Below are 24,683 nucleotides of genomic sequence, written 5' to 3'. Positions count from 1 at the left end.
TTAAGGTCATTTGCCACACCTGTTTTCTCTGCAGTGTGGCTTCGTGTATGTTATTCCTTTGACAGACTTGAGGTGAAGGAAGCAGCAAATACATGAATCTTTAAAATGCAAGTGTTTGAAGTGTGTGTGTTTAAAAGGATAACCCTCTTCAGTTGCATCTGATGCAAGGTGGAGGTAAGAAAGGTGAGATATGTGGATTTGGGAGCCCCAAAGACACACATACGATGGTGATCGATCGTGGAAGCCATCGTTGCTTGGTTTCTATGTTACTTGCATTTGCTTGAACCCTGTTCGTGATCAGGTGGCTCTACAGACCTTGTTGTTGTTTAATCGTTTAGTCTTGTCCGACTCTTTGTGACCCCATGGACCAGAGCACGCCAGACACTCCTGTCTTCCACTGCCTCCCGCAGTTTGGTCAAACTCATGCTGGTAGCTTCGAGAACACTGTCCAACCATCTCGTCCTCTGTCGTCCCCTTCTCCTTGTGCCCTCAATCTTTCCCAGCATCAGGGTCTTTTCCAGGGAGTCTTCTCTTCTCATGAGGTGGCCAAGGTATTGGAGCCTTAGCTTCATGATCTGTCCTTCCAGTGAGCACTCAGGGCTGATTTCCTTAAGAATGGATAGGTTTGATCTTCTTGCAGTTCATGGGACTCTCAAGAGTCTCCTCCAGCACCATAGTGGGACTGTGCACGTTGGGACTTGGTGGGGTGGGACTTGAGCACATACCCCCCCATGCCCTTATACAGCATCTGTGTAATTTCCAGAAATCTCTGTGTACAGAGTCTCATTCAGCCCACAGTGCTTTGTTTTGGCCACAGTACACAGTAAAGGATGATGCAATGGCCAAAGAAGAAAGAAATCAATAAGGGCCTGGGGTCTGCTCCCAACAGTTCACTTTGGTATGGTCAGGCAAACCATGATTAAGGGAGGATGCTGGGACTACATGCAACACCAAGTCATATTTAAAACAACCCAAGGTTCGAAAGCCCGCACCAAGCCAAGCCTTCAGGTTGTAGTTCATTGGCAGTAAATAAACCATAATGAAACTATTAGGCAGGGGTCACACTTGATAATAAGCCATGGCTTAATAAGCCATAAATCAGTAAACCACCAGCTGCCCCTCTTTCAAACATCTAGAAGACAATTTGATTATCTGGTCTAGAATTTATTTGTCTTTGTTTATTTTGTTCCATTTATCCGCATTGGTGGAAGTATTATTAGGTTTTTCTGAGGTCAGTCCCCCTTTTTCCTTTCTGCTTTTGTGCATTTTGCAAAGTGGCAGAATTAACTGCCTTGCTGGAGAGGCTCCTCTTGAGTTGAGGATTCCCCCCCCCCCATCCCTTTTCTTTAGGGATATGCTGAATTCTGCAGTGAGAGAGAAGATGTAACTTGTCAGCTCTATTTCCTGCCAGAACGGCTTATGTTCACTTACCTTTCAAACTGATGCTAGAGGAGAAGAACCAGGCTTCTAAAGCTCAGCTTCTCTTTTGTAGTAAGTCCAGAAGCTTTAATAATGCTGTGTAAAAATCAGGGCTCAAAATTGACAATTGTTTTGTTGCTGGTGGCAAGTTGAAATTGTGTGCAGGTGATCAAGCAAGGAAATCTTTGTGAACTGGGAAAGTTCGTGTGTTTTTCTCCCCAGTTTATATCAGTATTAAAAATGAATTCAGTAGGCATTTGGGCTAATAGCTTTATGTGAACCTTTGTGCTAGACTAAAAGACATTAGCCTTCCTTTGCATTCATCTTGGACTCTTACTGCTTTTGAATACAATTAACTAGGTGGAATGAAAAGTTGATTGCCTCTCAATGCATGCATTTCTGGTGTCTTTCCTGAAAAAGGAACTGTTGGCAGGTGACATGGGAGAAGTAGAATGGAGCTTTGGTTTGCCGAATAATCATTCAATTTAGAAATCCCTGTTGTTTCACAGAGTTAACACGGTAATTTAAATATCTCTAGTCCGGCATTAACACCAGACAATTATACAAACAAGTCAAGAGCTTTGCAATAACTTTAATGTCTCAATTTTACTTCCAACAGTATGCTAGTCCCTTAGAGCAAACTATCCCATCAGTGCACCTGGTTTCTAATCTGAAATATTCACTGAAAGAGAAAAAATCCAGCTGAACGGAGTAGAACTTAATTTCGAAGTGAGCATTGTCAGGCCTATAGCCTTTGTATAGATGGGTATAGGAAAGGGGTTGGGAAAGTGATAGTTGAGTTTAGAGCATTCTAAACTTTGAGCAGGAGTCAAAACTTTTATGTAATGGGTACGTAATTAAAACTAATGAACCGTGTTGTTCATTACAAGCTTTTCTTGGAGAAATGTGTGCTTCTGAACGGTCCTGTCATCATGATTACTGTTGCCATCCTGTAAAGCTCAGCAGGAAATTCTAGGCATGCTTATTTAACTATCAGGGCTTCTTAATTAGCTTTGAATATGTTTCTCTTTTTAGAAGGCCCAAGCTATTTCATAATGCTGGAAATAACTCTTCCTTTTCCAGTGATAACTTCCTGTCAAAAAAACAGTGCCTGAAACACTTGATTAATTGGAAAGGTAAATGATCACCATGGTCTCATGTCAGAAGTGCTTATGGTACAGAAAAAAACATTAGGTGTGACTCGTACCACCATTCATCATAGAAAGAATTTCAGAATTGCAGTTGCATTGAGAAATATAGGGAGAAGTGTACCTTCTCAATTTTCTGCAGGAGTGCATGCATTTGTATTGAAACGAGCACCTTATGAACAAGCAAAGGCAGGTGCAGGAGCATACAGTCAAGTGAAACTATTTTTTATTATTATTTGTGACCATCTCTGGCTCACATAGAAGATAAATCTCTTTGATCTGCACTCTTCTTTCTAAGTAGTGTAGGATCCAGTACATATTTTCATGTGCTGAACAGTTCAGTGTTCAAAACTCCCATTTTGCGACAGGGAATTTCATTAGTATGAGCAGTTTCTGAGCTCTGGGCGCAGAGCCTAAGATTTCAGATTAAAACTGCAGAGTGGAAGGAAAGGAGGGCCTTTTTCTGCCTCCCCACTTCCAGCTACTCTCTGAAGAAACCCTCTTAAGAATATAAGGGGGCCAGGCAGGAGAAGGACTAGACCATATGAAAAATGAAGCTGCAGTTCATTCATTTTCAACTTTGTATTCTTATGAAAAAGCATGCCTAGACATTTCATTGTTGCGCCCATAACCTAGGTTTAAGGTGCCATTTAGCTCCTAGAAACTAACACTGGAACATCTGTGCTGTATCAACAAAGCCTTTTACTACGACCATATGCTGATTGCTAGATCAGGGTGAAAATTTTGAAGATCACTGTCACATATAGATGCAACAAGACACAGTTAAGAAAAACTAAGGTAAAAAATAACGGGATATGAACCTAATAAATGAAGTAAGGTGAACGTATAACAATGTGCTCTTGGAAGCCCAGCTAATTTGCTATCTCTCAACTGGGCAGCTACCCTGTTTTCTAGAGGTGCTTTTCCCCTTACAAAAATACACATTTTTCGACTTTGATAGCAAATTGTGAAACACACCCAAGCATGCCGAGTTAAAATTGACGTAGCAGTTTCTAAAAAATGTGAAGCAATCTGTTATGGTTATCAAATCAGGCCTTCAGTTCTGTCATCTTGAATCAAAGTGTGCATGTTCTGTAAAAGCTTTCAGAAAAGCACTTCAGGACCAGTTCTCCTTTAAAACATTGCAAAACAAATATCCATTACAGTTGCTGGTTGTGCTTGCAGTATACTTTGTGAGCTTTTAGCAAAACTAAAACAGGAAAACAAATTGTGGAGCTGCTAGCCCTCCCCTGAGAGAAAAATGTTTGTGTACAACACTATTCTATTTTGAAATTAGAAGCTTAAGTTATTGCTGCTGTTCATTTAGAAAATTAACCAGTTAACCAACTGAATGAAGTACAAGGGAATAATCAGAATGCACAGTGCTGTAATATGTTGATTTGGGTTGCCGGTTAGCAACACGTCATTCAAGAAAAACTGTAAGTATAAATGACTTTGGACAAATGTTTATCTTACCAGAACAACGTGGAAGCTTTACTTGTTAAAAGGGTTTAGGTAACTGAGATCAGGGTGCTCTGGAATGGGAAGAAGCTACGCCCATCTCATGAGTGATGTGCTTGCTTTAGTGGTGTAGGATCCACCCACAACAGAGACGTTCCATTGCACTGCTAAGCGTAACATGGGAATTGGCTCCTAAATGGCACGCCCATGTTCCACTGCCCCCTATTGTAATTCTAAAGCCTTATAGTGGGGTTCCAAATTGTGTTTTGATCCTACAAACTGATGTCAGCCTCTCCAGTACACCTAGGAGTTGTGCAGACTCAGGCTGGGAGATATCAGCATTGTGATACATCACCAACAAAACATTGCAGTATGCTGAGAAATCACAATGTCTGAAATAAGGATGGAGCTATGTAGAGGCATGGGCTGGCTTCATGGTTTTTCCTGCATCGTGATTTTTGCTGACATCTGCTCTTGTGATTTGCTGCTCCTTGCATGAGGCCGGAGAGAGCTGAGCTGAGCTGGCAGAGTTAACGGACTGCAGGAATCGAGAGAAACCTTGACTGGCTTAATGGTTTCTCCCACGTTGTGATTTTTGCATAGTGCACACACACTCTCACACACACACACTGATTCACAATATATTGCCAGTTCAAAAATTAAGAAACTGATATCACATTATGAACTTCAAACTGGTTTTGGATTATATATTGATTTATCGCCCAGCCGTAGTGCAGACTGGGGCAATTCGTATATAACAGATGGGGCAGACGCAGGAAGTGCAAACCTACTCTTTCTCCTCATATGATTGTAATCAGCTAGTACATGCCAAATATGTACCTGGTGTCTCGATGGTTATCTCAGTGGGAGGTGGAGGTGGTGAGAGAAGAGAAGAAAAGAAGGGAGACCTAGGGTGCTGTCAGCGGTAAAGGACCCCTGACTTTTAAGTCCAGTCGCAGACGACTCTGGGGTTGCGGCACTCATCTCACTTTACTTGGCCGAGGGAGCCGGTGTTTGTCCGCAGACAGCTTCTGGGTCATGTGGCCAGCATGACTAAGCTGCTTCTGGTGAACCAGAGTAGTGTATGGAAACACCATTTACCTTCCCGTTGGAGCGGTCCCTATTTATCTACTTGCACTTTGAAGTGCTTTTGAACTGCTAGGTTGGCAGGAGCAGGGACTGAGCAACGGGAGCGCAGGGATTCGAACCGCTGACCTTCTGATCAGCAAGCCCTAGGCTCTGTGGTTTAGACCACAGCGCCACCCGCTGTCAGCAGTAGCCTTTCCCAATTTAAGGGCAAGGAAAAACTTTGCTAACATTTACAGATACGCTCCCGATTAACAGTATGTGATTCATTGGAACATGGTTGAAAAAGAACATCATCTGATTGCTTCAGGTTTGATCCTATGGGCTGATATGGTCAAGAGTGAGCCCAGGGCTGCCAATCATGTGGTTTTGCTTTGATATCATAGGTTATCCTAGGGCATAATGATCTTGTTCAAGATTGGCTCCCAAGGATGGCATCATTGGACATTTGCTAGTGTCCCAAGCCAGCCTCAGGGCTGGTTGTCATAACAAAAGTGACCATTCTTACTTTGTAAGGAGTGGCCAAGAAGATTAGATGCAGCATAGGAGAAGTCTTGGCTTCCATGTCCTGTTCCTTTCAGGATAAGGAGGTCCACAAGATGGTGGTTTACACAAATTACGCGTTGCTCATGTTGCAGGATGCATGGATTCCTTTTGTTCCAAATGGAAGGAGAGAGAGAAAGGAAGGGGGGAAATCTCAAGATGTGGATTTGGTTTTATTTATAAACAAGCCCAACACATTTTAGCTTGCGTAAATTGACACATTGGGCTTGCTTATAAATAAAACCATATCCAGCATCTTGAGATTTTCCTCCTTCCCCCTTTTCTGATTTATTCTGGGTGCTGACCGTTTTCTTACTATTTATATAGATGGGGCTGACTGGCTTATATGCCACAATGTGGATGTTGTCACTGTGACAGAGCCACTGCCTCTTGTAGCCACATGGTACAAGATTACAACAACCAGCGAAGCAAGGAAATTTGCACTGTTTCTTTCTGTTACATACAGTTCATTATGGCTGTGCCATCACATCTTGGCTTAGCTATAATGCACTGTATTGTGATTGGGAAAGCCCGTTGAAAAAGTTTATGGATTTGTTAGCCGCACTTGGTTTTGTTTTGTTTTTAATTTGCCTCTAAATCAGTCTTCTGACAATATAACTAGGGCACGATGTATGTTACAGATCCACGAAGCATAAATATCTCAGGGATATAATTATCATGTTGTGGTGGTTTGAAAATGTTAATTGGAAGCTAACATTTGCCTTCCGAGCAGATTCCTTCTAAATATTTTATCATCCTCATGCTAAAACTTGTGGGGAGATTAGTGGCTAAATTGTAATAGCCGCTGTCTAGCATCTATAAATTGATGTAATAAGCATAGCGAAACCTAATTTGCCAAACCATATGATATCATTATTAGTAAGTGTAGTTCATCTCATGCTTGTGGGCATATAAAGATGTATATCTGACTGGAGGAAAGGGAAAAGTTATTGAACCACAGTGACCTTAACAAAATATGCTTAGTCTCAATTCTCCAGTAGGGAGCTCTTGCGGTACCTGGGTGTTTGCCTGCATGCACATAAATGCCAGCAGTGCTTTAATAGGAACTGGTGGTGTATATAATAGATAGTTTGCAAAGAATTAACTCTTCTTCAGTTTAGTGACCTCTTGTTGGATTTATTCTGGATATTTTTGTCATGAAAGGAAAGTAAAACTGGCAGTTCTTCTCCGGCTCAGATTTTTACCTGAGCCAGATAAGAATTTGGGGCCTTGTAAAGTTTGCCTTTCCTTTTGAGAGAAACTTCACTGAGTCTCTGAAGTTCACTTCATTTGGGATGATTTGGATAGCATCCTCTACACGTGCAAGAAGTGCAAGAATCACAGCGAAAAGACATATGGGAGTTTTCTAGAGGATGACTCACAATGTGCTTAGGAGGAGTTATCTTGCTGAGTGAAAAGCCATGTTTTACTGTCTTTATTTTTTATTATGTCTTTCGTGTTTTGATTTATTGATATTATTATTATTATTATTATTATTATTATTATTATTATTATTAATTTTGTGCTTTGTATACTGTAATTTTCTGTTGTGAACCATCCTGAGACTTATGGGTATAGGGCAGTACAGTGATACCTCGGGTTACATACACTTCAGGTTACATACTGTCAGAGCTGCTTCCAGATCCTAGCTCACAGAGGATCACGCTAGCCAGCGTTCACTTTATAAAAGTCTTTATTGAGTTACAGTTTCCATTTCCAAGCTGCAGCGTGCAGCCCTACGTCTTAGAAGCTAGACCGGCGAAGCTCCGTCTGAGTCCCCGCCTCCTGTACACCAACTTAATACCCTAGCCTTACTCCACCTTTTCCGCCTGACCGTTCTTCTCTGGGTCCCTCTGCCCCCGGTGGTCTCTTCCTTCCTGGACTCTTCTGACGCTGACCCCCCGGACCCTTCTGTCTCCTTGCGGCGGGCTTTAGGACCTGGCTCCCTTTCCGGGCTGCTTACTGCGCCGCCTTCCTGTGCATTTGAACTTGGCGCGCGCGCCCAACCTTCCACTTTCCGCTTGACCGTTTCTTCGCTCCCCGATGGAGGTGTGGCCACTCCTGACTCATACCCTCCCCCCTGCGGCGAGCCGCCAGATCTTGATACCTGGCGCCTTTCCTCTACACTGCGCTCTGTTGGGGACGCTGGCCCCGATTTCCAACTGCTGCTCTCTGAACCCCCTCTGGTCCCTTCTTCCTGGGGTGTCCCCCTAGGCTCCCCCATTGCTCTGGCCACGGGCGCTCCTTTCTGTGAATCTTCCGATTCACTGGAAAGACTCGGAGATCTCGGGTCGTCATCATCACTCATCCTTCCTTCGGATTCCTCCCCCTCGCTCTCTGTTTCCTCCCCTTCCTGCGTCTCTGCTCCTGAACCCCTGACATCCATCCCCCCCTCGAAGCCCCCCCTTCCCCCTCCCTTCCCTCAGGTGTGGGTGCTGGGTGCTCCATTGTCATGGGATGGAACGCCGGATACAGTTCGCTTCCTGTGGCGGGCCTCCAACTGAAGATCTCGGGTCGTCGTCATCACTCATCTTTTCTTAGGACTCCTCCCCCTCGCTCTCTGTTTCCTCCCTTGCCCTCGCCTCTGCTCCTGAACCCCTGACACATACGCTTCAGGATACAGACTCCGCTAACCTAGAAATAGTACCTCGGATTAAGAACTTTGCTTCAGGATGAGAACAGAAATCACGCGGCGGCGGTGTGGCCGCAGCGGAAGGGCCCATTAGCTAAAGTGGTGCTCCAGGTAAAGAACAGTTCCACGTTAAGAACGGACCTCCGGAACGAATTAAGTACGTAACCAGAGGTACCACTGTATACAGATTTAATTAATTAATTAATTAAGATTATTACAAATATATTCTTTTCCCTTATTGAGTGTAATGCACATAAGAAGAATCCCGCTGCTGAGAGCACATGTCTGTCTTGTAATAAGACAAAAGCTGCCCAATCTTAATTGCAAAAGCAAAAAATAGATTTCCTTTCTAAAACTTCTCAGCACAACTTCTCACCATTAGAATCAGGTTCCAAGCAAACGAGTATGTAGGCGAGAACTTCACATGAAGTCTGATTTTGCCACAGTAGTTTTCTGATAAACGGATGACATTATTTTGTGCTATATATATGTTGCAGGGAGTGAGTACTGAGAAAGGAACAAATCCTCTGTGGGCATATGTGAACTGGTTCCAGTCACGTGAATAGCTGTGTGCTAATTTAAGTTGACAGCTGTATCAAAATGGATTAGCGCCACCACTGCCAAACTCTCAGAGTTTAAACTTTCCACACATATTAAACGTGAAGGAGAATTTTAAAAGCTTGAAATAATTTTATATAAGCCATTTATCTTGTTTTCCTTGAACCCTGGGAGACCCCAAGTCTGCAGATTGCCACATTGCTATTATTATTATTAATTATTATTAATCCCCCTCTACCAGCAGGTCCCAGGGTGAGTTATAGCAATTTAACATTCAGTATTCAAAACAGCTAAAACAAATTACAGTCACAGAAATAGGATGAGGGTCCTGAAAACACACAACACAAATGTTCCAGGCCCGGGTAAAGATGTTTGTCTTCAGTGGGATGTTATATTATTGTGATATTTAGGTTGCGGTTGTATATGAACTACTTTGGGAGTAAGTATCATGGAAGTCAATAGAAACTATCACCTATATAGTTTTTTAAAATTAATGTTAAATAATATAAGTATGATAAGTCCTGGGGAGCCAGGAAGACGTGATTAAGATATAAGGTTGATAGAATATAACATTTTGTGTTTGTGTGGGTGTGTTCCTTTTTTCTATTCCTCTCTCTTTTCCTTTTTATTATTTTTCTCTCTTTAGATAATAGCTTTGCTTGGTTTCTTTATGGTATTGTATCTTGAAAATGTTTAATAAAATTGATTCAGAATAGAAACTGTCTCCAAGGAGACCTACATTCGATTTTTCTGTAAATATGAGGGACAGTTTTAGAGAGGGAGGAGAATAAGGTAATAGGGCAGATTGAAGAATGTCTTAACATGTCTGCCTGGAGTAAAGGGGCAGCAGGAATTTGCCTTTCATACATGTCCCATCTGAAAGGCCTTATTTGGAAAACGTAAAAGAGAAAATTAATGAAAAAGTTAATGGTTCCTCTCATTTGTTTACTTGCATCTTTGCTGTGTGTGCCGTCCCACACTTAAATATTTTGTTTGTTTGTAACATAACAGCCCAGTTTATCACGTCTCCACCCACTGGGTGTGAATTGGCACCTCCATATTCTACCTAGGCACAAAGGTGTCACAATTTGCATGATTTTGATAGCTTGGGAAGAAAGGGTTGACTATCTGAATGACCGATGCTAAAAGCAAGCATTTGGATGCATCAGGTTTTCTTATGATTAAGGGAGGTAATAAAACAGAACGGTCAGCCTTCTTATCACTGACTATTGAGACCCATTTGTCCCAGGGGCCTGCCCTGGGTGTCTGGACTGCATACAGAATGCCTGGGGCCAGAATGCCTAAATCTCTCTTTCCCCTCCTTCTGTGAACTTCACCTTGAGATCAGGTTGAGCAAGCTCCATGTCGTGTCCCACTGGTATCGGAGGTATGTTTGACATGTGGGAGAGAACCTTTTTGTAGCTACAGTCAGATTTGTAATGGTTTTCGGGTGCCTTTTTAAAAGACCTGTTTATTCTAGCTGTAACTTCTTGAACTGATTTGAGTTTCTTTTGTGTTCTAGATGGGTAGTTGTTTTGGGCACCTTTGGGAGGAAAACCAAGGTATAGGTTGATGATGGATAAATTTTTAGTTTGTTGCTCCTGGCAGCTCAACACTCTCAGATACAGTTTTCATGATGCATTGAGATGGATGGATTATTCCCAGTATAAGAGTGTTCCTCTAGTCTGCCTCTGCTTTAGTTTAATGTGCTGTAGCTTTCTCCCAGGTGTTTGCCGGTGGCATTTACAGCACTGCAGAAACCTTTGTTTAAAATCTTGTCATCCAAAGCAGCTCTGCACAGAGAGAGCCCCACGGAGCCAAATGCAGGTTGTTGGTTATCTACTGTGGTCTTCCTGTTTCTGTTATCACAGGCAGGCAGCAAAAAACAAGAGAGTTCTTAGTCTCTAGTGGGGTGAAATGCGAGGCAAGGGGGAGTAGGTTCAGCTTGGCGGCTTATATGCTGTGTAGGCTTGATCTGAAGAAGCCTTTAACAACTTGGTGCCCACAAGACGTTTCAGAAGACAACTCCCAGCATCCCTGACTCTTGTGTCTGGGGCTGTTGGGAGTTGTAGTTGAAGGTTGGGGGAAGGCTGATTTTTCAACATAGTCAAGAAAAACTCATATCATTCATAGAATGTCTGGAAATGGTGCCACAAGGCCCGTTTTGCATGTTACATTATTGTAAAATAATTTAGCCATTCCGAGATCTCAAAGTAACATCATCATGGCTTTCAGAAACAGCGTGACTATTTACTTTTCAGACACCTCAGGAGATATAGATTGAAATAACTGCCATGGTGTCCAAAATATTACTTACGACAGCATGAATGATTTAGATTTTCCCTCTGGCCATATATACTTGGATAACACAATCGAGGACCCATCCCTAGAAAACTTTATAAAAGCTGCAGCAGGCAACGTCTTTATTGGGACCAACCAGAATGTCACAAACAATGAGCCCAGGAAGTTCCTGAGTTTGAAAGGCTTCACCATGCCACCTTGGAGTTCACTGGCAAGCCTTGCCCTATTGTATTTTGTGATGCCATTGCATGTCACAATGTGGGCAAAATGTTGGGAACAAGCCTTTTCCATATTGAGTCACATTGGACACAGGAAGGGGATGGATAAGAAATAATCTTGTACTGCAGTTGTAGCTGCCAGTAGCTGTTCTCATCACAGTTGATGGGTATATGGCAGAAATCCCTGTAAATAAGTAGATTAGATGAATACATGAATAGGAATTTTGGGTTCTGCTGGCCATGGTAGCCAAAATGCAGCCTCAGTTTTCTGAGATAAACAGTCCTTATCTACCATATGTTCAGGATTAAAAGCAGGGAATGGGTTCCACCATTGTGTCCTCATTTGAGGATCCATGAAACAGATGTGCGGCCGTTGTTGATGGGCAGACTTCTGTGGTAGATGAACCATTAATTTTATCCGACATGGATTTTGTGCTCTGAGCTTCCTGTTCCTTCAGAAGTGCCCCAACAGTGTGATTCCCTCCAAGTCAAGAAATGATTGTGGAGAATTACAGAATTGTAGACTGCATTTTCTGGCTTTATTCCCAGCAGCCCTTGCTCAGGCCAGAGTAGACATCTGGCTTATTCCAAGTGAATTGAATCTGAATGTTGTATTTTTAAAATTTTGTTTGTATTCTTTCTCTGTGTGTATATTATTGAAGGGTGGTGTACAAATTCGTCAAATAAACACAAACACATGTTGTTTTTTTAAAAAAAATAACTTCTTACGCTGCTTATTTATATTTTGTTTATTTATTAGGGTGATCAATGCGGGTAAAAGTACACACAATGAAGACCAGGCCAGTTGTGAAGTACTTTCGGTCAAGAAGAAAGCAGGAGGAACTAATTCCACACCAAACAAAAACTCCTCTACTAAACGGAGGTCTTCGTTGCCAAATGGGGAAGGACTGCAGCTGAAAGAGAATTCAGTAAGTTGCCGCTTCCTTCTTTAATCTGTCCACAGTGAGATGGTTGCTTCACTTGCAGAATCCTTGTGCAAGTAGTCTACACTGCAATGTTCTCTCAGTAAAACACATGTGTGTAAGCATGGCAATTGTGGATAGAATGAGCAATAGTTCCCACTCTTTCCAGCTTCTGGTGCTGTCTTTGATCGCTCAGCTTGTTTTGCACCCCTATGAACAATTGTGTTGAAAATGTGGATTGACTTATAAGCTCTGGGTTCAGCCCCTGAAATGCTTCCAATGATTGCTTCAGCTGACGATGGTCACCAACTAGGACAGCTTTAAAAGAGGATCAGACAAATCCAGGGAGGAGAAGACTATCGGGACTTGCCATTGCACTCATTCCTATCTCTGAAGTCCACATCACCCTCTGGTTCACCCCTGTGAGAACGGGATGTGGGGCTCAGATAAGCCTTTGGCAGAGCTCTTCTTATGTGCCAACCTGGCAACCTTGTCCTGTACTTACAGTGGCTCCAGAGCTACGTTTTGAAACTTAGTATGATAAATAGGGGTTAGGTGATTACAGCTGGTCATGGTGGCTGCTGTTTTCTTTGCAGAGGGTGAAGCTCTGCTTAGGATGCCCAGGTTGTAAGGCTCATTAGCTGTGAGCAGAAGCTGCTGTTCGCCTCCATGAGTCACCTTAGCATGTATGGAGCAGTGACATTCAAAATTACGTATGGTATCCAACTTAGTTAGACCCATTTAGTTTAATGGACATTCTCATTTAAGTCCATTGGTTTTAGAGCAGCTACTCTTCAGGGTGAGCAAGTTGGCTACAGCTCTGCAGCTTTTGCTCCTGGTGCATGATTTGAGGTTCATCAAATAACAAGTGCAGCCAGAGACAGACGCAGCTTCTTCCTTTCTCCCCAAAATGCCAGTTGACCTGGGGCCAACAAGAGGGAGGAGACTCTGAGCTTGTCCCCCCCCCCCAAAAAAAAAACACTTTTGAGAAATGGAAGTCTCTAGCCCTTGTAATAATAAAGCAAAATGTGTGAAATGAACCCGGTCCAGCCTTTCAGTGCTTTTAGAAAATGAGAGTAAAGTCACAGCTGTGATTGCTGAGTGTGCTGTAGAGAAATTCTAGAATCACAGGTGTGCCAGGAAAGATTTTTAAAAATGGCCTTAACCAGGAAGTCCCTTCTCTAAACAACAAGGATTTGCTGATTCATTTTGAAGCTGATCTTTGTTTTTCTTTGGTAAAGAAGTGGCTGTTGCCCAGAGAAAACAACCAAGGAATTCAAGATTTTAGTTTAGCTATGCCCACCCAAAACCACAAGTTAACTGCAAACACAGGAGTTTGTGTGCTCTTTCTAACCAATTTAATTTCATTCAGAAATGTGATTTCCCCCTCTTTTGAGTATGCAAACATAAAAAGAATTGCCACGCACGTCCAGCACATTTTAGTATATCCATATATCAGGGGGACATTGCAGCAGAGAGAGAGCATGGGCTATGACACCCCCCCAAAATAGCCCAATTTTGTTATACAGTGGCAGGTGGATTGAGGGTGGGAGGAATGAGAGAGGAGTGTACGACAACCCTGAAGTGTAGTCTGGTGTTGCTATACTTTAGTCTCTTGGCTTTTTTTTTTAAAGGAAAATGCAGTAAAAAACAACAACTGGCTTTGCATGATTTAGGGGTAGCACTGGGGCAGAGCAGGGCTCTTGTGCCTGAAAGTTCTTTGACAGGCAGAAATGCAACAGGTTAAATTATTTCTAGTACAGTGGTACCTCTGGATGTGAACGGGATCCGTTCCGGAGCCCCATTTGCATCCTGAAGCGAACACAACCCGTGCCTGCGCGTCCACGGGTTGCGACCTGCTGCTTCCGCGCATGCATGTGACGTCATTTTGAGCGTCTGCGCATGCGCAGGTGGTGAAACCCAGAAGTAATGTGCTCCTTCTGGGTCACCGTGGAGCGCAACCCGAAAATGCTTAACCTGAAGCTACTTCAACCCGAGGTATGACTGTACAGAAATACAGTTATGGAAAAGTTTTAATTTGCTGACCTCATTGTCAGACATCTTAGTACTTTTGTGTAGCCTCATTATTTTTTTTAGTCCTTTTACCTCACTCGCTAATGAGAACACAATTTTGCCTAGAAAATAAATCCCATGCAAATCTGTGCCCTCTTCTGCTTTAAACCCAGAAAAATCTTTCTCACACACCTGTTTCTGTGCGTTGTGGATTTTTTGAAGGAACGTCTTGTCCTCAAATAAGATTCAATAGTCTAACTTAGGTAACTAACTTACAAGTGTTATCTGTACCTTTGCTGTTCCATGGTTCATTTCCTAGTTCTCTGGGTGCATCATTTTAAAACCGGTTAAGAATTTAATATATGTATAGATGATAACATGCTTTGAAATACATAGCCTGAGTTTATTGAGCTTCAGTGTTTCAGAAGAGATTAGCTTTAAAATATGATTGCTGCGAAACGCTTGCTGCTAGAGGGCAGTCTTGTTCCAGAAGCTAGCCCATTTCACTGGGCTGCCTTTTTAAAAGAACCTGAAGCTGGCCGCCTTTGTGTGCCACATTAGTGTGTGGCAGCACAGGAGTGAGACATTTCATTCTGCGTTTCTTGCTGAGATATTGTTGCATCTCTCAAAACTTATTAAAGCAAATGGATAAAAACCTGAGGGTTGCAAGCACTTAGGAGAAGTCTCCCAGCGTGACATCAACTAGCAGACAGCCTCACAAAGATTTTTTTGGGGGCGAAATCTATTAGCTTGGAAATGTACTGGTTTACTCCTTAAAGCAATTTTAAGTACTGTGACATGTGTTTTTTTCTTAATTATGACACACACACACACACACACCCTCCCTGTATTGTTAATTCTCTTCATTCAGCCAAACTTCAAATTTTGCATTTTACTGTTTTTTTGTTGCTGCTAATAATCTAATGTTTATGCATAGTTATCAGATATCTGATTGATCTTGTTTTGTTTGTTTCATAAAATGAGGCTTGTGTTTTTATTTTTGGTCATAACCTGCTTTGAGGGCCTTGGGTGGAAAAGCAGTGTATGAATCTAATTGTAAAATAAAATTGTACAATGAATTGTCACAGGCCAGGGGATACTTGGTCAGATGCACACAGTGAGTGTTTATCCATATATATTGAACTATGCTCAGAAAATCAAACCCTGCATGCAGGGTGTGAGTCTTGTTGACCATGCATGCACTGGGAGTAAGTCTTGTTGACCTCATTGGGGTTTAGTTCTGAGTAGACCTGCCAGTTAGCAGGGATGCGGGTGGCGCTGTGGTCTAAACCACTGAGTCTCTTGGGCTTGCCGATCAGAAGGTTGGCGGTTTGAATCCGCACAACGGGGTGAGCTCCTGTTGCTCTGTCCCTGCTCCTGCCAACCTAGCAGTTCGAAAGCACGCCAAAAAGTGCAAGTAGATAAATAGATACCACTGTGGTGGGAAGGTAAACGGCATTTCCGTGTGCTCTGGCTTCCATCACGGTGTTCCGTTGCGCCAGTAGCGGTTTAGTCATGCTTGCCACATGACCTGGAAAGCTGTCTGTGAACAAACGCTGGCTCCCTCGGCCTGAAAGCGAGTTGAGCGCTGCAACCCCATAGTCGCCTTTGACTGGACTTAACCGTCCAGGGGTCCTTTACCTTTAGCTTACCTATAAAATACTTTTATAAATAAAATAACACAAAGGTATCACTTAATTATTATTTTTTAAACTACCTGGTACTAGATTTACAGGTTTTCCAGCGGCAGAACCACAGTAAAACTGGTTAGTATTGCTGGGTGTCCTGTCTCAGGGGTGAAATACAAAGGGAACTAAATGACTATAAATGACCAGCTTTTAAAACAGAACATGCTTTTCTGCTAACATACATGATTACGCATGTTAAACTATAGCTGAAGATTGGGATTTATTTTCCCTTTCACAATAGGATATTTATAGGCAGTGTGGTGGTAGTGAAAACAAGGCTAGCGGTTGCTAGTTATTTTCAACGAATTAAGGCTGAGTATCTAAAACCTGACCCTTTGGTATGCTTTCCGTAGTTGGCGGGTGGAGACATTGCAAATACCTTTCTTTCTCTCTCTCTGAAAATTTTACGATTTGAAATTGGGAAATGCATCTGTTTATCTATGATTGAGCCATCCTTGGAATTGGGAATTGGCATTGGGAAATGCATTTGTACATGACTGGAGCCACTCTTGAAACCCCATTCATTTATGTTGTTGTTTTGTTTTAATAATACTTACGCAGGAATCGGACGGCGTATCTTTCCACTACTGGTCGTTATTTGATGGGCACGCTGGATCTGGGGCGGCTGTTGTAGCATCAAAGCTGCTTCAGCATCATATTGCAGAGCAGCTGCAGGAGATTGTGGACATCCTGAAGAACTCGGCCGTCCCTCCCCCGACCTGCCTGGGGGAGGAGCCAGAAAGCATGGCTGCTAACACCCGAACTCTAACCAGAGCAGCCTCCTTACGGGGGAGTGTTGGCGCCCCGGGATCACCTGGCACCCCTCCGACTCGCTTCTTTACGGAGAAGAAGATATCTCACGAGTGCCTCATTATGGGGGCTATTGAGACAGCTTTCAGGGAAATGGTAGGTGTCTCTTCTGCTGTGCTTAGTAGGCTAATGGTAGGATCCTTCTCTGTTGTTCTGGGTACAGCTGGGGGGGAGGGGGAATTGACATGCTAGCGTCAGCACATTTAATAAGTTTGTCTGCTAAAGATAAATAAATCTTCTTAATGGTATTATTGGGCTTTTACTGGCAAAAGGAACCTCCACTAGAAACCTGCGTAACGGTCCTAATATGAGTAATTGTGGGCACACAGTTTGTGCCTTAAGTGTCACCGGTGAGAGCTTCCAAGTTGCAGTCTAAAAGAGGGCACAGAACACTGGTTTAGAGTTAGGCGACCGTCATGATCCATGTGGCAACTATTGCAGTGGTGCACCCAAGAATCTGTGGCCTGGATCAGTTAACGTAGACCTGTTTTTCTTTGCTGGGCCTGCAGTAGACTTCACCTGAAGAGCCCTAAGTTGATGACAGAATATAACCAGAGTTTATAGCCAGTATCTGATGCATTGCATCATCTTCCCCAGTGCGAATGTAACACTGACTTCATAAAATTATGATCTGTACTCCAAAACTAGTTTTGTGAGCTACTGTTCCTGTTCCTCATCTCTACTTTATAGACCACTTTTCCCCCTTCCTGTGTTAACCATGTTACATTGTGTACCATTGCAAACCACAGTTCCTCCATAAACCATGGTTTGGAGTAAAGTTGCAACCCTGTTTCCTCTTTCCCTCTTGCTCTCTCCCTCTCTCTGCCCCTGTTTTGTCTTGGAATGTATTTATGTGAGAAGCTGGAAATTTTATTTTACACATGGAAGCTATGACAAAATGTTGCCATGTTCCCGTCAGCCAACCATTCCCCTCTCTAAGACACTCCATTTTGTGCCATCTGATTTGTTGTTTCTCCCTCTTCTGGCCCTAACAATCAGTCGGTATTCTGTAGCCACTGGGGATTCTCCTGAGACAGTTTTTGGGTGTCTTTCCAATAGGGTGGTTTTTTTATTTTATTTTTAAATTTTATTTCTGAAAACCTTCAGGTTCCCCCAAACCTGCTGTTAAATTCACAGTCACCCCTGAACTTTGGAAATATAGGGAATGAATTGAGTTCTGTTTAAACGTGTTAACATTAATTTAGGAAGAATTATGGAGACTAATCAGATTATGAGATTGCATTTGCAAGTCGTATTGATCACATGTGTTATGGTGGAGAAAAAAACAGCCCTTTCTTTGTACTTACAGACTTTGCAGAATTTTTCCTCCTTTGTGTCCACTGGCTGCTAATAATTAAATTGTTCTCAGTAACTAAATCATTAAATTGCTTGATAATTACTGTTCTGATCATCTCCATAGGTTACATCTTTTGTGGTTTTCCCTTCTTTGAGACGGCTTCAGAGGCCTTAGAGAGACCCTGTTGTTTAAAAATAATTGGGGTTGAAAAATAATTGAGGGCAGAAGCATGAATTAGCAAGATAAAATTAAAAGTTGTTTAAAACATTCATATTGACTGACAATTAAGCATGAAAACCAGAATATTACTGAACTATGTGGAGGGGGGGGAAAGATCTTGGTTTCACCAGATAAATATAAAAAATAAGTTAATACTTGGAAACCCCTTGGTAAAAATGCTAGTTTTACATTTTAGGTTTTCTTGGATTCACACCTATAGGTGCAAAGCAGGTGCAAAATCTTGAGGATCTGATGCCCTTTTTAAAATGGGCAGTTTTTAGTCCATACAGTTGGATGTGTTTGAGAAATCCACAGGTTTGATCCAGAGGTGGCTTGCTTGAGTAGTTTGGCATTCGTTTCACGGACTATTGACTTGTATACCACTACTTTATTCTTCCCCTGCCTCCAATTTTGTGGGGAAGTCCCAGGGCTCCCCAGTGAAGTACTGAGTCTCAATCAGGTAGAGTTATCAATGAAGATTAAAGTTTCTTTCGAACACAAACAAGTTTTAAAATATATTTGAAACGCTGTCACTCTCAGTCCCTCTCAGTCTTGGCTCGGTCTCTAACTCACTCTGACTCCTCTATCTCCCCCCTCTGGGCTGAGCCTCAAAATCAGGTAGGCTCCGCCCCGTGCTTTCTCATTGGTCAACCTATTAACCCTTTCTCTCCCCCAATACAAACGTATCTCCAAAGAATGGGCAAACGCCATAAGTAGAAAGGGACTTTCCCACTCATGCAAGTTGGCCCCATGATTTACATTGCCTTCTTCTGCACACATTGATGTGTGCGGTCTTCTGTCACTCTCCTTGCACTCCATGCCCAGAACTGGCATATTGGCGGTCCCCAAGGGCTGCAGTTGAAGAGGAGGGATGTGGGAAAGCTTGCCTTGCGAGCAGAGTTCTGCCTGTGTTTCTTTGGGTCCACCCTGCCCTGACCCAACTAAGGCGATTTTCTTGGGAAAGCCAGGCTCACACATGTGTGTGAATTGGGCTGTTGCGCATCTCTTCCTTGCTGGATTGTTGACCGTAGTTCCATTCTCAGTCTGAAGCATTTGGTCTCATTGCTTTCCATTGGATGTGCGGTCCTGTGAGCATTTGGATATGTGTTCTCATCCATGTTTTTTAGGCAGTTTGTCTTACGATCACATTTTGTTTATGCACAGATAGAGCTGGATTAGGGCCAGTAAATGTAAAAAAGCTCCATTATTTATTCCTGTATTCCTGACCACCCACAACTCTTCCCCTGCGGTACTAATCTCCTATGTCCCGTCCATTACACTGCCCCTCAAAAGGTAAACAAAACTTCACTTGGTTTCCTGAGTTCAGAATACAGTGGTACCTCAGGTTAAAGTACTTAATTCATTCCAGAGGTCTGTACTTAACCTGAAACTGTTCTTAACCTGAAGCACCACTTTAGCTAATGGGGCCTCCCGCTGCCGCCGCGCTGCCGGAGCACAATTTCTGTTCTCATCCTGAGGTAAAGTTCTTAACCTGAGGTACTACTTCTGGGTTAGTGGAGTCTGTAACCTGAAGCGTATGTAACCTGAAGCGTATGTAACCTGAGGTACCACTGTAAAGCATGCAGGATCTGTAGGAACACAGGAAGCTGTCTTTATATGCTGAGTAGGGCCATTGCCCATCTAACTCAGTATTGTCTACCCTGACAGGCAGCAGCTCCCCAGGGCTCACTCTCCCAGCCCTGCTTGGAGATGTGGGGCGTTGAACCCGGGACCTTCTGCATCTAGAACAAATGCTCTGCTACTGAGCTATGGTCCTTGCTTCGCAAATGGATGCTGTGTGCTGATTTTAATCAGATTTGGATATAGGAAGCTGCCTCTTTCTGAATCAGCATTGCCTACACCGACTGGAAGCAGCTCTCTAGGGTTTCAGACAGGGGTCTTTTGTAGCCCTGCTTTGTAGGAGATGTCAAGGATTGGAAATGACACCTCTTCGTATGCTACTGCACTGCCACGCCGAATTTCTTGATTTATTTTGCGTATCAATATGCAGGGGATTTGATCTTCACCAGAACCCTCTCTTTATAGAAGTGCAGCAAATCCTATTTACATCTTATTTTAACATTGGTGAGTTTTGAAGCGATTAGATGTAAAAGCACATACAACTAGAAAAATAATAATTATGCCCAGCTTGCGTATTGCCATTTATCAGAGTTAACAACTTTTGATGACTTTAAGCATGCACAGGAACAAAACTGCATGCAGCAGTATTTCCTTGCGGGTCATGTTCAAATGTGTGTGCTTTTATTTATTTATTTTAAAAAGTATTAAAAATAAATTCGGCTAAGAATAATAAACCATTTGACTCACCTCCAGAATGCTTCTCCACGCTGAATTTAACAAAACGTACAATAAAAACGTACAATTAAAAAAAAAATAAAAAAAATGGACGCAGATGGCGCTGTGGGTAAAAGCCTCAGCGCCTAGGGCTTGCCGATCGAAAGGTCGGCTGTTCGAATCCCTGCGGCGGGGTGCGCTCCCGTCGTTCGGTCCCAGCGCCTGCCAACCTAGCAGTTCGAAAGCACCTCCGGGTGCAAGTAGATAAATAGGGACCGCTTACCAGCGGGAAGGTAAACGGCGTTTCCGTGTGCGGCTCTGGTTCGCCAGAGCAGCGATGTCACGCTGGCCACGTGACCCGGAAGTGTCTTCGGACAGCGCTGGCCCCCGGCCTCTTGAGTGAGATGGGCGCACAACCCTAGAGTCTGTCATGACTGGCCCGTATGGGCAGGGGTACCTTTACTTTTACCTTTACAATAAAAATATTAAAGCGGTGGGGAGATAAACTTAGTGCCTTTCTGATATGAACAACTTCAGTAGCTTTTGAGGGCTTTGTGCTTTTATACCTCTGTGTTCATCAAACACGATGAATACTGAATAAATGCGTTGTCTGGAGGAGCCTGAAGTGCAGTTCACACTTGAGCCAGTAGGTGGCCTCATTGGGCAGTTTACATCTTGCTCCAGCTTGTGCCTGTCACAAAACCATCACAGAAATTCATAGAGCAAATGGGATTGAGCCCTCAGTTCTGAACTGCACAGAATCTTATTTGTGACAGATGCTATTAGCATCACAATCCATATACCCTGCTTCAGCCCACTTGGGGACTGCTTGCTGCCAAGTCCTGCCAAGCAGTCCTCTTAACTTTCTCACGTGCAAAATAACTTTCCTATTGCTCTACTTAACCTGGTGCCTACTGGATCTGAAAGCATGACTGTGGGGCTTGGTTGTCAATACGAATTGTGTGTCTTATCGCTAGTTGTCATGGCTACTGTTTGTTACAGTGTGTTGTCCTCAATACATTTATTTTCCATAAGGGGAGCAGGGATGACCTTCTGGGGCAAGACGTGACCTGAGAGGGGAATATGTAGCTAAGGGCCAGGGAACAAACCACTAGCCACTCTTTTCTCCTGTGAGAAGTCTATTCTTATAATTAAGAACGTTAAATGGCAGGTGACTAATGGCAATTGCTAAACAAATCGGCTGTTTTTAATATGTGGAAAGCAAAGCTGCTGGTTGGTTTGTGCGCATTTTGATCCAGTCTTGTGAATGCTCCAGGGATGTAGTCCACGTTATAATGACAAACGGCCTGCTTCAGGCCCCCCACCCCAGGGCATGGAAAAACGAAATGAATAGATTCCACTATATTTTTGGGGGGCCTGCAAAAAGGACTGCAAGTGCGATCTTCTTTGTGAGGAAATGTATTTGTCTCCCGTTTGGCAGTGTGCTATGTGTACACAACTCGGCTCTTTTGGCAGCCGTTCAGTATTGATACTCCTGCTAATGTTATGCATGCTGTTCCCTCAGCTATCTTAACAAGATTTTTGTAAAGAAAAGAAAATAAGCAAAAAGGCTGGATATGCACATTTGGCACATGTACAGTATTTTTCCGTGTATAACATGCCCTGTGTATAAGACGCCCCCTATTTTGGGGGACTCAAAATTAAGAAAATACACTCAGCACTACCCGTGTATAAGATGACCCCAATGTTAAAACATTCTTTTCATGTAAAAAACCCCTAGTCTCATACATGGAAAAGTACGGTACGTTATGCAAGTTTGTTAATGGGCAACATAGGTTTCACCCCTCCCATACCCAAGAATCTCCTGACCATCTCCTGATGATCTCTGCTGACTCCACAGAGAAGAGGAGGCGTGTCCTGCCTATTTACTTATTCTGCCCAGCAACATATCTGTGTGTGTGAGAGAGAGTCAGTCAGTCAGTGTATCGGAGAGAGTGAGAGTGTTAGAGATCCTAGAGATAATATTGCTGCTAAGAGCAGCTGCAGACTCTCAGTGTAGCATTGCTTTATGCTCAGAATATTTAGCTCTGTATATAGTTTTGTACCATAGTTGTAGTTATAGAATAAAAGGAAGATATTTTACAGAGCTGCTCTCCGAGTGGTTTATACTCTGCAAGACTCTGCAAAACTCTGCTGCGCAACGACTGTAGTATTGAGACAGTGAATCCGGTGCTCACAAGTCTAAGCTGTGAGTCCACAGCACTGTGACCTGTTCCTGCGAGAAGGAGGTCTCTGGCGGTGCTTCCCAGCTCGCCCAGCCCAGTCGGGGTTGAGGTACATGAGTCCAGTTGGTGCACTGGCTCTAGGGCGATGCTGACAGCAACCTGGTGCCCTTCGGACACGGACAGTAATTCCTGTTATCTCTCACTGTTAGTCATTCTGACAGGAGATGATGGATATTATAATTTACGTCGCCTTGAGAACACCATGTTCTGGATGCTTCTGCTTGGAAGTAGCTCAGAGCTGGTATTGACTTTTTAGCAAAATGATAGGATAAAATTCAGAAGTGATTCCCTGCACGTGGCAGATACTATTTTAAAGTGCCCCCTCACAGTTAACCCCCCCCCCAGAACTCCCTTCAGCGGTGGGGGTGGGAGTGGGGAATCAAGTATAAAAGGGACAAAGTTTTTAAACTCCTTCTGAAGTTTAGCTAGTCTGCTTTCCAGGAGGTTTTTTTTTTTCATAAGTAACATTTTAAAAAGTGAACCTCCGCCTGCAGCCTAAAATGGTAGTCCATTTTGCCACTTCATTCCCAACCCTTTCTGCAGTGTGCGTAATGGTAGAAAATGTTTAAATGCACCCCTGGTCATGAAAACTTAAGTTATGCTTTCCAGTTGTATTATGTGTGACCATTTGTTGGTCAGCATTTGACCAATTGAGTTTGAAATTTTGTCTTTCAGGTTTTTTATTTTTTTTTAAAAAAAAATGTTTTTCATTTATATGGCATTTGAGAGAGAGAGAGAGAGAGAGAGAGAGAGAGAGAGAGTGTGTTCTGAGCTGCCCAGAGGGCTCCTCCTGTTATGGCGGAGCTATCTATATAAACGGAGTGAATAAGATAATAACAGCAAATCGTTGCCCTTGTGGTGAGGTGTGCTTTTCAGAAGTCCACCCATTGTGCAGTTAAATTTTTATTTCATACTTCATGGAGAATTATCATCTTTTCTAAACTCAGGGTAGGAATGACTGGCTTTGGGGGCCAAACTAGGTAGAAGGTGAATTTTAACTGTGTTGAAATACAGTGGATAATTTGTCTGAAATGAACAGCTGCTGAGAGATTCTTTTGGTTGGCAACGTGGCAGGGTGAGAGGGTGCTCAGGTTCCCAACCAATGCCTTTTGTTATATAAGCATTAATTGCGTTGCCTCCAGGCTGCCTCTTAATTGTGGATGACCCAACATCCACAGAGTACTTCATGCTCTAAAGACAATACCATGGAAATGGTTGGTATGTTCTGCAGAGATCTGAATATTCTAGTGACTTTCTTGAAGCAGTTGCTGGCTTAAATGTGGGGATGATGGGAACTGTGGTCCAAAAGCAGCCAGAGACCCAAGTTTAGGAAACCCTGTTTCTAGAGTGTGAGAATGTGACTTGGCTTGAATGTGTGTGTTTCTTTGTCGTTCCTTTATTATACCTTCCTATGTATAAGGCTGCAATCCTAAACTCACTTCCCTGGGTGTAAGCCCCATTGAATTTATAGGACTTAGTCCTGAGTTGAGATGATTAGGCTTGCAGCTTTACCAAGTTTCAAAATGGTTCTTCTTGCTATTGGTTTTCCTCCTGTGGTTTCTTACTTGCCTAAAACAAGTGTGTGTGGTTATATACATGGTTCCAGAATGAGGTAGTAGAATAGACCATACCACTTCAGTCTACAGGAAGAGGGAATTGCATTCTTAGATGTTTCCCAGTGTAGAAGTTGTAATAACAGAGCTGGGCTGTGTCCATGAGGCAGCCGCCTCAGGTGGTGAAATCTAAGGGTTGCCTCTTTGTGTGCCCCCTCCTTGCTGCCGTTGGAGGAGAAGTGAGGAGAAGCAGCCACTTCCAGTGAGATCTCA

General features: G+C 43.1%; 1 protein-coding gene across 2 annotated transcripts in view; it reads left to right on the top strand.

Annotated features, from left to right (window-relative positions):
- Nucleotides 1-24,683, top strand: part of PPM1H (protein phosphatase, Mg2+/Mn2+ dependent 1H) — a gene marked incomplete at its 5' end in the record, with an annotated part of 89,993 nt that overhangs the window by 22,781 nt on the left and 42,529 nt on the right. The window contains 3 exons of one of the 2 annotated variants that reach the window (XM_082239735.1): nt 11,451-11,552; nt 12,127-12,295; nt 16,552-16,896. In XM_082239735.1, the coding sequence (XP_082095861.1) occupies nt 11,530-11,552; nt 12,127-12,295; nt 16,552-16,896 (537 nt within the window). Of the gene's footprint in view, nt 1-11,450; nt 11,553-12,126; nt 12,296-16,551; nt 16,897-24,683 lie in introns of those variants that run through there. The other variant, XM_082239734.1, reaches the window with a different exon arrangement.

This window comes from Podarcis vaucheri (assembly GCF_965113315.1).
Source record: "Podarcis vaucheri genome assembly, chromosome: 10".
In the NCBI taxonomy this organism is placed as follows: Eukaryota; Metazoa; Chordata; class Lepidosauria; order Squamata; family Lacertidae; genus Podarcis; species Podarcis vaucheri.
The sequence above is the reverse complement of the archived record's forward strand: the minus strand, read 5'-3'. Positions and strand labels throughout refer to the sequence as shown.